Below are 13,432 nucleotides of genomic sequence, written 5' to 3'. Positions count from 1 at the left end.
AGATATTGCGTCGAATTGCAAATAATATCAACAAAAGCACTTGACTAATATTCTGTCAAAACCAAAGATAAATGCAAAGTTGGTTCCTTTTTTTTAATCATCCTTTCTTCAATAATGGAACGTTAGCGTGGATTCTGTTTAAGATGTTTTGTGTAGCTAGCCTAATTTTAAGAAAGTGGGTCTAAAAGCTAAATTCCAAAGTAAAAGAAGTAAACATTTTACATTAATTTTTTGTTTGTTTAGGCTATTTGAGCTCGAATTGAGTTTAAGGTTTTTGCCTACTAAATGAGTTGAATCTAAGCCAAGCTCGAGTTTAATAGATTTTTTACGGGTCAAGCTCATGTTTGATTGAGCTCAGGTTTAACTCGACTCGTTTGCAATATGAACAACGAATTGAAATATGTTTTTAACCATATTTGAGATTTGTATGGATCATATGCATGCATCCATGTGTATGTATGTATGTATGATGCATTATAACATTAAGAATCTAGAAGTAGGGTTCCTAGGGTAAACCAAAAGCAACCACAAGATGATTTCATACCTTGCTTGCATCGGACTATCCGAGCATCTAAACCTAGCTAACCAAGCTATCCCATACCCTTTTCCCCATCTCATTATCACTCCCCTCTCATCCAATTCTTCTTCATTTTCACACCATGGGTTTGGTAATGAGCTTCATGGGGAAAGGTAAACATTTTTATTATTACTATCTTTTTTATGAAATTTGATTAAAAAAAAAGTAATAATATTATGTATGTATTGGTAGGTTTGCCAACTACCCAAATGTTGAGTCTGGTGATGGGCACACTCTACAGCAAATTCATCGAAAAAGAAATCAAGACCTTTGATGACTTCCACTTTGCCATCCTTGATATGTTCAAGTAATAATAATAAAAAAATCCGTGTATTTATTTTGTTTTCATTTATTTATTAACAAAAATTCGTCATTCCAATTTCGTTTAAATGCAACAGCACAATCAATGCAGCATTGCCGGGTAAACACTACGATGTTCCACCACCCAACCAAGTTCATGTAACACAATTTCTCTCCATACCACAAATATAAAATTGGGCTAAACACACATAAAAATAAATAAATAAATAAATAAAACAAAATATCTATTTTCATTTTTTTTTAAATGAGCAGGACATTTTCAAAAAATGGGAAGGAGCAAAAGAGGCATCAGAAAAGAAGAAACTGTTCATTGATTTCATGAAGACAAGTGTAAGCCTAAGCAAGTTTGATGACTCAACTCTCATCACCGGACTAGTTACGCCGCCAGCAGCCATGGCGGCAAAACGGGCGGGCGAAAGCTTACCGCAGCTGAGCATGATCAAAGTGGTCCCGGATGTCATATTTGTGCCTGCTGCAACCGTTTTGGCTCTCATCTCAGCTAAGCTCTCCAAAAAGATGTTCTTAGGAAATGTCGCATCATAATTATTAAATTATTGTAACTCCAAACCCAATCCCTCTTGTTAAAACATTTTACTTTGAAAAATCATAACCAACATTGTGTCTTAACTCCTACACATATGCAAAAGCCATTTGATTCTGATCTACTAAAAAACATATACCATATATAATTATATATATCTTCAAAAATTGTACTAAAAAGACAATAGTATTGAAATTCGTATCTTCCACCACAAAATATCAAAGTTATGAAGCTTTTTTATTCACAAGAAAAAAAAAAGAAAACAGGTTAGGGAATGTACAAAAGATGATGTCATTCTTAGAGCCTAACCTGTGTTTCTTCGGGTCCATAGGCTCGACCCACTCTTTCGTCTTGCTCTGCTCGCTCTCTTTTTCTTGTTTTTTGGCGCGCTTAATTTCGAAACTGACCGGATTTTTAGAGCCGGTTCTTCATTCTGGCTTGAAGAGTTTTCGGAAACCAAGGGCGTATCCGTCTTTTTGCTTATTTCTTCCTTGGCTGACTCCAGTTTCTCCATTGGATGAATCTTTACTCCCCCAGAATCCATTTGTGGCTTCTTTGCTCGGCGGTTGTATATCAGAATCCCATCCGTACTCTAACAATAAACAAAAATAACCATATCCAAATGAATATTACTATATGTTTACATTAGTTAAAAAAGACATAAATGCCCTCCTCATAATAAAGACACTCACCCGTTTTCTTGCATCAACAAGAGGCTCTTCCATGGGTTTATTTACATCTTGAAGACAACTCCCCTCTCCATCATTTTCAAGTTTCACCATATCATCATCATCATCAACATCATCATCAGTGTTGAATTTCATCAACTGAGATGCAAACGAAGCAACTGCAGATTGTCCACCTTTACTTTTTGGAAACTTTGATTGCAACACATTATTGGCTTCATGCAAGTTGATCTCCTCCATGGATGGAAACCTTCCAGCATTTTCAGTCATAATAGATTCAAGTTTAGTAGCCATGTCACCAACTCGTGTCTCTGCAACTTCAATCTTCCAAAGAATCTGTTCCAATGAATAATCATCTCTGAAATCAAGAGATAATAGTTCATCTGGAACCCTAAACTCGTTAACAACATTCTTCTCAGTGGAAGTAGCTGCCACTAAACAACAATAAAAGAATGAAATTTTAGTCCAAATGTATAATGAAATCATAATAAAGATTAACCATGAGTAATTTCAGTTACCTGAATTAGTTTGATCTTCATCAATTGTCACAACACCCTTATCAGTAGACTTTTTAGTAGCTGCACATAAAACATATCAACCACTATCAGAAAATTGCCTCTTAGAACAAAAACAGCACAAATAATTAAAATAACAAGTGAAAAAATAATAAGGTATGTACCAAAATATGAAAATACGGTATGCTGTGACATGTATAATTTGGCATCCACCTCTTCATGTTTCCTTTTTTTCCTCTTTAAAGGTTTCTCTCTATGAGAATCATGAATACATGGCATTGACTTTGCACATTGACCTTCTGATTCAAAGTTTTTGTACTTTAACTGTTTTCTTTGATAATCTTTTTCAAGCTCTTTGTCATATTTCATGGCCTGTGACTGAAATTTCTGGATCTGTAATTCAAGCCATTTACAACGCCACATAATAGGTCGTATAAACTTCCTCCAATCAGATGTCACCCTTTTCTTCCTGAAAATTTATCATCTTTTTACATCAAAATCAAATACTTGATAAAGCCCCAAAACTATTATAATCAAATACACGAGTATCTGTTACCTTGGCATTAGTGCAGCATCCCCATGTAATTCTGACATAACTTCATTGTCATCTTCATGTTCATGAATCTCAAGATCTGAAAACGTGTCATCAAAAGAACTTGAAGTGGCAGTATCATCATCCTCACATTGAGAATGATCAAAAGCATACTCGTGATCATTTGTACAATCTATTATGTCAACCTCCACATTCTCATTAATACAAGTTCCCATGCCTTCATGCTTATTTTCAGGTATTATGTTTTTATATTTCTGTGTTTGCATAGCAGAGATATGGTCTGTACTAGTTGAAGCTTCCATTGTGGTATCTTTTCTTCCTTTAAGGTCCAGAACAGGACCCATGTTATGATATTAAACAGAAGAGATCATTCTTGTTTTAGAAAGGTATAAGTAAAGATGATTATCCCCCTGCAGCAAGAAAACACAATGTCATGTGGTGGAAAAACTAAAAGGAAAGTGGATAGAAAGTTACACACAATACATATCAGTACAATTCTTTATTAGATTCCAAATTAGTACAACATAGGTTAAATTCCATCAGAAAGAAAGAAAGATAATCTTCTGAATTTAAAATCTGCTTGGAGCAACATGAACATGACATTTCATTGTTCTCAATATACCATTGTGTCAGTGATCAAAAAGGGGATCTAACAGCAAGCTTTCTGTGGGAATCAAACATGCTAATTGCAACTTCAAAATTGATAAGAGATTAGAATATTTGAACTACAAAAATTCTGATTACGACACTAAACATTATCACAAGCACTACAAATGCAAAAATGTTTGTGGCAAAAAACCAACAGATCCAGGAAAATTTTGCCACTTAATTACAATGTTTCCCTTCAAAAATCAAAGTGAGGGTTTTTAATGGAACAGGAGAATTACAACACATCATATCATGCCTATGGATATAGCGAAAAAAAACAGCATAAAATTGGTTACAATGCCAATTATCACAAAACCCATTTCTAAATTAGGGTTTCGTGTGAATTAAATTAGGGTTTTCAAAGTTTCAGCAATCAAGATTTGGATGGCTTACCCTGAAAATAAACGAAAAAATCAAATTGATACGATCAAACAAGCTTACTGACTATTTGAACAGATGGATTCCAAATCTAATCTTTTCTATTTCTCTTTGAATTATGGTGAAAACAAAAGAAAGAAGTTTTTCCAACTATACTTACTTGCTCCCTGGCAGCGTGGAGGGCGGCGAACGGTAGTAAATGGTGGCAGTGAAGTCGGAGGAGAAGTTTGAAGTTTTCGGATTGATGAAAAGAAATCACAATTTCCGTCAAGAAAATCGTTGACTGGGAAATTGCAGGAGAGAGAGAGAGAGAGGAGAGAGAGAGAGAGAGAGAGAGAGAGATGTGGAAATATTCTAAGCGGCAAATTGAATGCTCTTCTTTTTTTTTTTTTTTTTCGTGGTAATTGTTACTCCGTCGTTTCAGAATGAAAACTTAAAGGGATTTATTACGTTTCCTTTTTTAAAGGATTTTTCGTTATTTTTATAAAATTTAATCTCTTTTAAATTTTCTTTTGAACGTATTCAATATCTTTTAATGATTGCAATAAATAAAAATAGGGTTTAATTACTTTTTGTGAAAAAACTATTTTAATTATTTTCTGAGTTGTCAATAAATTTAAAAAATTATAAGATGGTAATAAATTCATATTTTCTAATTATTTCTCTATTATTTCAAATTTATATGTTACCCGTTTTTGTTTTTCTATCAGTGAGAAATTAAATATATATCTATATTTTTTCATGCTTATCAGAAATAGTAACAAGTGTCGTATTTTGATAAAATCTTTATATTTTACAAGAATCATTTATGTACTACGCGGTAATTTCTCAACCCTTTTCATACAAACTGAAATACCAAAAATGCTCATTTTATCGTTTAAAATCACAATGCAGTAATTTGAAGGTTTATTCTCCAAAAACCATGTCGCCTACATTTTGGAAACTAGATATTAATTTAAATTTTAAAATTCTCAAATCCCTCATCAAATGGAAATCTTCTATTCAACCTCTAATAACTATTAATCAGTAGGATTTCTTCAATCAGTTGATAAGGAGAAATCACAGCTTTTATATGATTACAGTTTCACCTCTTCGACCGATAACGATTACAACTATTAATAGAAATGATTTAGCCCTAAACTTGCCCCACGACGATTAATATTGATGATTAGTTCTTCGATTTTTTTCCGATTTTGTTTTGATTTGGTTCTCTAATTTGCAGTTTATAAATGTTCAATTTGCTATCATAGTTAACCAATTTCATTCAGTTGTTTATAAAAAATGGTATTCTGTCTTGGGTTTAATTTGTTGGTATTGATGTTATGTTAGGTTGTTAGGTGCATCAAACCCAACAAATAATAATGGTACAAAACGACTCCAAATATACTGCTATAATGCACTAAATAGTAATACAAGGTAAGCAAAGTCGATTATCAGAGACACAAAACAAAAGTCTATACATATTTGCGTAAGGTACAAAAAATGGTCATAGAAAAAAAAAAGGGGGGGGGGGTATGTGCAATGATTTAAACAAGAGAATAAACAAATAGGTAAATGATCGATTAAATGAAACAAATTCAAGATTTGTGAGGACTCCAACTCTATGCATGACAATTTAGCAATGTGATTCCAATGATGATATGCTATCTACTCAATTATACCTAAGTTGGTACTTGAAAGTGTTAACAAGCTCTAACACTTCCCATTCACCAAGCTGTCAAATTCAAAACAAGCTCTTTGAAAATAACATAACCTTCTAATTTAAGTCTAAACAAGCTCTTAGAAATCAAAAGGTTGCAATAATGTTTATGTGAATGTTCCCAATAACACCCAATACTCCTCACAAGCTCGGGAGCGTAAAAGTGTGTGAATAAGATTTACACTAAATTCATTCAATGAAACTCAATTTAGTTCTTGTTATTTAGTCCAATTTACAAAATAATTACGGATTTTGCAATTTAGATAACTTGATTGATCTAAACCTAATTTAAATGGCCAAGAACAAATAAAATTAGAATCAAACATTCGATTGAAACAAAATAAATTCACTAGATAGAAATTGAAAGCAAACATCAAGTCATATGACTGAAATCACAACCAAAGAGTCAAAACATAAAGCTGGAGAATCTAGGGTTCGAGCCACACATGACTAGAACAATATCACAAGTCTAGAAAATGAAATTAAACTGCTTACAAAATGAAATCAAATGTTCCCAAGTGTTAATCAACTCCAAAAGTCTCCACAAAATCGTCCAAAGTACTCCTAAAATCAATCCCCCAAAAAATGAAGTATGCTGCCACTTTTTAGAAAAGATGAGAAACTACTACTAAACCCATGTCCACGTTTCCACGGCCCGTGGAAATTTACACTGCCGTTTACATGGCATGTGGAAAAACAACAAGTTGGATGCAACAAGTATATTTCCATGGCCCGTGGAAATTCAAGGCTAAAATTTCCACGGCCGTGGAAATCTCTGACTGCGAGATTTCCTTATTTTTCTGCAACTTCTTCCTCTGTGACTCGAAAGTCGTGGAATCTTGTTTGCACCTTCTATCTAGTTACCTCCCTAAGTGAGATCCCACCTCCAAAAGTCGCTGAAACATCATAGATTGTACGAGTGAAATAATATCATGAAATATCCCGAAAACATGTAAAATGCATGGGGTTTAGTCTAAATGTAATGCAATGGTGTGGAATAAAGGTGAAAAATAGGTGCATAAAATGCACCTAACATAGATCAACTTGGTTTTAGTTATCAAATTTTCGATAAGGTTTGAGCATAGTTGTTTTTTGTCTGTTTAATCTTATATTCTATCTATTCGCCGCTCTATTCAAAATCTTTTGTTTGATCTAGCAATTTGATAATAAGATTCTTCCATATTCTGGTTGCCTACATCTGATTATTTTGACCTAATTAATCATAATAATTATTTTAACGAAACACTCTAAATTGGTTATCGTAACTTCAAATCGTAACAATCACATCCATTATATTTGCTCGGTTTGTAAAATTGGATCACATATGCAACCATATTTAAGTTTTATAATCATATATGCTTTCAGATATGTGTTTCTTAGAAAGTACAGTTCCAACAATCACTATTTTATTTGTGAATTGTATAGTGTTGCATCGATTTCTTATAAGGTTCGCATTTTTGGTGTTTTTTTCTATTTGTCAGCTCTTAATCCATTAGCGTTTTTAATATATCGATATTCAAGGGTTATGTATAGGTGAACCCATTTTGGAAATGGTATAAATATTAGGAGATTAGGAAATGGTTCGAGGATATTCATTAGTTATAAGTTGATCACCAACTTTATGATGAAACTACTCCAAGCGAATTTATAGTAAGCGATACTAGAGATTATGTTATTTGACCAGATGCCTTGCATTGTCGATTTTTTGACCATATACAACATGTCATTGACTTTATTAGTCCAACACTTGGGCTTCCCATAACCATCTGAGGAGCCTATTCAGGTAATGTGTAAAATCTAAATATGATTTTTGTATGATTATCTTTCTCATATGCTAAAAGTGATATTTTTATATTAGATAATGGATTTTGATGAAAGTGGTTATGTTCGATGTTTCCGTTACAAAGCTACATCAATCCCTTTAGATGATGATGAAACCGAAATGCCTTTTGAGGTTACAAAGATGCCAAATGAAAACTGCACCTAAATGTGTGTGGGAGGCTTAAGACAAAAACAACCAAGGGCAATTTTGTCCAAATGAGAAATCTTCACCAAATTATGCAAAAAGAGCTTCTAAACAGGACCAATACTAATTTTGTACAGAGAATCCAAAACTACTTTATCACTTCCATATCGAACAAAAGTTTCATTTTGAAATGGCTATCTCCCAAAGTTGTCAAAATAATATGTGCTAAATATATGTTTGATTTTCATATGATATATTGATCGTAAAGGTTTGGAAAGTTGGTGTGGCAAATCTACACTAATATTTAGTAAGATCGAATTCAAAAATATCATATTAGAAATTTTTATGTAACTCTTTTTTATTTACTTTTTCTTTTTAGTTTTCGCAGACCCATGTAGTACACGAGTTATTATAAAAAAATGTAATAAAATTTTATAATTCTTTTACATGTGGTTCCTACAGGTTGTAACCTAGTTAATAACATTTTAAGACACTTGTCATTATTTCATATGGGTAAGAGGATAAGTAGAAGTAAAAGTATGAGGATATTTAATTTTTCTTTCTATTAACGTCATATCTCATTAAATCATGTAAACCCATTAGACCATCAAACCTGAAAATTAAAAAAATAACAATAAAACAAATCGAAATTGTCATGAACCCTAAGTGTAAATCATTGCAGTGAAGCTTTGAAATATTTCATTCAGTTAAGGTTTGTAATCGTGTTTTTTTTGTAAAACACTTGACTTTAAGCTATCTTTTTCCGTATTACTTACATTGTATGCATATTACATGAATGATGGATTGACCAGTATGGATGTTCACTAGAAAAGTTGTTTTACTGTTGGATCCAAAAAGTATAAGTAATGTTTTAAGAATTGGACCGAACAACAAACAAGTTGTCTTACTGGTCGATGGTTCAATTGTATAACCGGTCGGATCGGTCCATAAAACTACATGATATATATATATATATATATATATATATATATATATATATATATATGAGAAAAATGAATATACCTTAGAAAGTATATAAGGTTAGGTATCCAAACTTATCATACTACATTGTTATATATAATATATACATTGTAATCGTCCAAAGGCCTTCAAGTTCAACTCCTAACTTGATTTACTTCCAAAAATTTTAGAAATTTAACCATTATCTTCCTCTTACATAATTTTATTTGCAATTGTAATATATATATATATATATATATATATATATATATATATATATATATATATAGGTTGGTGGATGTTCGGCAAAAAGATGTGATGGAAGATAAAGATAATATTGAAATTTCGAAAATCTATGAAGTAAACCAAGTTAGGGATTGAAATTTAAGAAAAATGTAATTAATATATGGGGAAATCTCTAGAAAAGTCCTAATATTTTAGTCCGATTTATGAAAAATTCTCACCTAAATTTTGTTTACAGAAAAGCACAAAATACCGGCTAAAACTTTGAAAAAACACTTTTTGGCCGGTTTCGCAGATTTAGTTGATATTCTGTCCTTTTTTGTTAGTTTGGTCAAAATATTGGGACTTTTATGAAAATTACCCAATAACAAAAATATTGGGACTTTTCTGAAAATTACTTTAACATCCCAAAAATTACAAAAAATTTAAATTTTTCAAAATAACCAATTTACTAAAAGAAGTGTTTACAAAACCATTGTTTCAAAAAACATTATTTAAAATCAGAGTCTTCCAAGATCCAATCAGTCGTACAACCAAGGATGTGTACGGTCACGCCTTTGCCTCGCCACGGTCCTCTGAAGTACCTGAAACAAAATTAAAACTGTAAGTCAACGCTTAGTGAGTTCCACTAAAGTACAACCACGAAAACATAACAAATAACGACATGCACTGGGTCCACAACTAAAAGATTGGATTACCTATAAGCCTACAATATGAGTATGGCTTGCCCATCGGGCCGACAGCTCATATCTGACTTGCTCCTGGGTCCATAAAAACATGTCTGGCTTTCCCTCGGGGCCCACAGCTTATGTACGGCTTACCCCTGGCCCAATCAGTCATCAGACTGGAATGTCAATATATAGTGGTTCCACTTAGTCATCGGACTGGAATACCTAAAGCCCTCAGTACAAGTATGGCACACCAACCGGCCCTCAGCTCGTATCTAGAATGTAATCGAGCCCTCAGTATGATTTTGGCATGCCAATCGACCCTCAGCTCATATCTGGAATGCTCCCGGGTTTGTTGGCTACAACACAAAGCAATACAACCTCAACCCAACATAATATGTTGACATATAACTGATAACAAAACTTAGGCAATAGACAAATAATCATGCAGACAGAAATCATAGGTAGTCCTAAAGATCTACCAGTCTATGCATATCAGCAACTAGCATATAATCATGCACATCTATCCTATACTCAACATATCAATGTATATCTGGATATCAATCCAATGGGGGCGCCTTGATGCCTTCGACCCGTAAGTATAGTGAGGAAAACTCACCTCACAGTCTGAACAATAGCTGACGAGGTCCTGACTCAGAATCTTAGCTCTAACCGACACTTATTCATCCAAATGACCAATTCTCAAACACCATTCAAATTACCCAAAATACCCCTTGGTCAAACTTGGTCATAGTCAACTGAGTCAACCCAGCCGAGTCAACACAAAATGCATACACGGGGCATACTCCAAACATATGTGGAGGGTACTCGAGCATTGACCACCATCGGGGAGGTTGACCACGTATGTGTTGCGTACTCAGATTATGAAGGACATACACCTAGTCTTCCCAAAAACACATTAAGAGCTTAATGTCTTAAGCTCTTAAGTCCAACTTTTAGATCCAAGGCCAAATCCTCCTCAAGAGTTATAAAGTTTCCAACTTTATGACTTTTCATGTCCATTAAGTGCTTAATTCAACATCTTAATACATTAAGACCTTCTAAAGAATGCATGGAGCAAAACCAACCATTGACTCAATACCCTTCCTAAGGTCTGAAAGGACGGCTTAATGGGTCAAGAACATGTCATGCTCAAGAATCACCATTTTGGACAAAAAGTGACTTAAAAGAGTGAAATGTATTGATCTACAAGATGGAGTGGTAAAGTTGCAAGCTTTATACCCCCTAGAGGTTGCAAACAAGAAGAAAACTTCAGATACAAAGTGCTTCCCAAACTCCAAGCTCTCCACACCACTCTCCTCTTCTTCAAGTACACCTCTAATCACTCCAAAGGATCTAAAATACTCTCTTTCTCTTAGGGTTTGCTTGGGGATCGATTTCATAGAAAGAGGCCGAATAAGAATAAAATGTGAGGCTATAATGATGCTTAAATATGAGCCAAACCCTAAAAATTAGGGTTTGCATGAACCTCACGTACGCTCTGCGTGCAAGGTGTACACGCAACGTACTAAGGCGCGCCCTAGTACAGTTAGCGTACACACGTAGACTTCGTCCTCGAAAGCTGCTGCAGTAACTAACCTAGGGTAGTGTTTCCATATCTCCACCTCGGGTCACTCATATGGTCCTCCCCATAACTAAAAATCGGCTCATTTAGGCGACTATCTACGCATACCATCCTTGATTTGCTAACTTTCATCACTGGAGAAACCATCACAACCCTCCTAAAGTTTGGAAATCCAATACATCAACTGAATCTTAAGCAAGCAAAACTATCTCGGGACACAGTTATTATGATATCACTCTATAATCCGAACAATACAGAACCATTTCGACCCAGACTTACCTTGCTGATTCCACTAGGGGATCAGGACTCCTGACCATTCTCTACTGTTGAATCTTTCATCCGAAAACAAGGCGAATCCAAACACAAGCCTCAGCTAGATAACTACTGCAAAGTGGCACAAACAACGCCAACATATTCCACAACTTCCTTGTCACACCCCCAAACCTGAACGGCGGAAACATTCGGGGGCAGAGGACGTCATGTATAGTATCGTAACAAATGAATAGTAAAGAAAGTACACACCACCATAATATATATTTGAAAAGTTTACATGATTGTTGTATTACATGTTTCAAAAGTCAAATACAATATGATGCTCCAAAAGATGTTACTAACGCCTGAGCATTAGTCCCCAAAAGTAGTTACTAACCTGGTGTTTAGCGATTCCCTAAGAATACAAGTTATTTCAAAGAAAAAGTGTCAACAATTAAGTTGGCGATATTTTCTAGAAAACAAAAGTAAACTTTCAAATGGCATACATTTACACAAATATCTACTTATGAAATCGCCAACTTAATTGTTGACACTTTTTCTTTGAAATAACTTGTATTCTCAGGGAATCGATGATGTATAGTTTTATTAGTAAACAAAACTAAAGAAGTTTGTATTTTTATGTAAAAGTAACTGTAATATTACTTTTCCCACAAAAACATAATACCATAATAATTGTCTATCCTGTGAGTTTTCATAACCGTACTATGATGGATTTGCCTGTAGCGACGTTCTTCAGGCGTCGAAATGTTATGACACTTGTCACCCTGCGGACTGTAGTTGACAGTCAGGGTGCGGGATCATCAGTCCCGTATAGATCTATACACACTTATCACACCCTTCGGACGGAGACTCTGGTTATAAAACAAGGCTTTCTTGTATACCTTGATAGGTACGATGAAGATGAATGTCTCACATATTCTCAATCAAGTTACATATTTTGAAATGTGTATGTTTATGTCTGAAATGATTACCCTTTTTACAGTGGTGATAAAGGCATAATAATGATATGTATTTTCTCTGTATAAACGTAATGTTATAGTTGAAATGGTTATCCTTGGTATGATGTAGAATGCAAACATATAAATAAAACATATTTATATTTATAAAACATATTGTATCCCATGAGGGTAATTAAAGTTGTGATGTGTGATGTTTTGCATGTTAACAACTTCATATGATAGTTAATACAATAGTATGAAAGTATAGCAAAAGATTGATGTTTTCATACGAGTTTAACCGTGTGTTTACTTGTATCCCCCCCCCCCCTAAAAATGTTTAAAAGCATTTAAAAGCATTCAAAAGTGTGGTGATAGGGGTATGAACTCACTTGGTAGAAGTGATGATTTGATGAAAACGATACTTTGCTCGGGCAGCACTTCGACCTAAAAGAAGTCGATTTCACGGAAATCTCGGGAACTTCAGGACTTCCGTCAGGGTTTCGACACAAAACTGGGGCGTTGGGGTAGTCTCGGGATGCTTAACATAGAGTAAAGGTAGAAAGGGAAGTAGAGTTGAGCAGCCTAAACTCGAGACCTTCGGTTTCTATTTATAGGGAGTAATTTTGGAGCTCACGTCGTGAACATGGAGGGGCTCACGTTGTGAGTTCAATCCTATCCATCCGTTGACTCGACTTCTGACAGCTTGACACTGGTACCTATCCATCATTGGGTCACGTCGTGAGCTTCAGGCTCACATAGCGGGTCCTCTGACAGTGTGGGAATTTTTGCCCCGAACTTCAGAAATTCATATCTCTCGCATACGAGCTCGGATTTTGATGTTCTTTATATCCATGTATAGGTGAGATTATGCTCTATAACTT

General features: G+C 34.4%; 2 protein-coding genes across 2 annotated transcripts; one reads left to right on the top strand and one right to left on the bottom strand.

Moving 5' to 3' along the window:
- Nucleotides 1–591: 591 nt before the first annotated feature.
- LOC145101864 (calcium ion-binding protein) lies at nucleotides 592–1,525 on the top strand. The gene is made up of 4 exons (XM_079039152.1): nucleotides 592–690; nucleotides 770–884; nucleotides 976–1,036; nucleotides 1,151–1,525. The coding sequence occupies exons 1-4, from the start codon at nucleotides 660–662 to the stop codon at nucleotides 1,439–1,441; spliced, it is 498 nt and encodes a 165-aa protein (XP_078895278.1). The 5' UTR covers nucleotides 592–659; the 3' UTR covers nucleotides 1,442–1,525.
- A 36-nt stretch (nucleotides 1,526–1,561) lies between these two features.
- LOC145101863 (uncharacterized) lies at nucleotides 1,562–4,613 on the bottom strand. Its single transcript, XM_079039151.1, has 6 exons — nucleotides 4,380–4,613; nucleotides 3,197–3,603; nucleotides 2,805–3,109; nucleotides 2,644–2,703; nucleotides 2,132–2,559; nucleotides 1,562–2,031 (listed from the first exon to the last, which is right to left on the bottom strand). The coding sequence occupies exons 2-6, from the start codon at nucleotides 3,535–3,537 to the stop codon at nucleotides 1,744–1,746; spliced, it is 1,422 nt and encodes a 473-aa protein (XP_078895277.1). The 5' UTR covers nucleotides 3,538–3,603; nucleotides 4,380–4,613; the 3' UTR covers nucleotides 1,562–1,743.
- Between the last annotated feature and the right edge of the window lie 8,819 nt (nucleotides 4,614–13,432).

Source organism: Lactuca serriola, chromosome 4, assembly GCF_051521515.1.
Source record: "Lactuca serriola cultivar US96UC23 chromosome 4, Lser_US96UC23_V15, whole genome shotgun sequence".
Taxonomy (NCBI): Eukaryota; Viridiplantae; Streptophyta; class Magnoliopsida; order Asterales; family Asteraceae; genus Lactuca; species Lactuca serriola.
The sequence above is the reverse complement of the archived record's forward strand: the minus strand, read 5'-3'. Positions and strand labels throughout refer to the sequence as shown.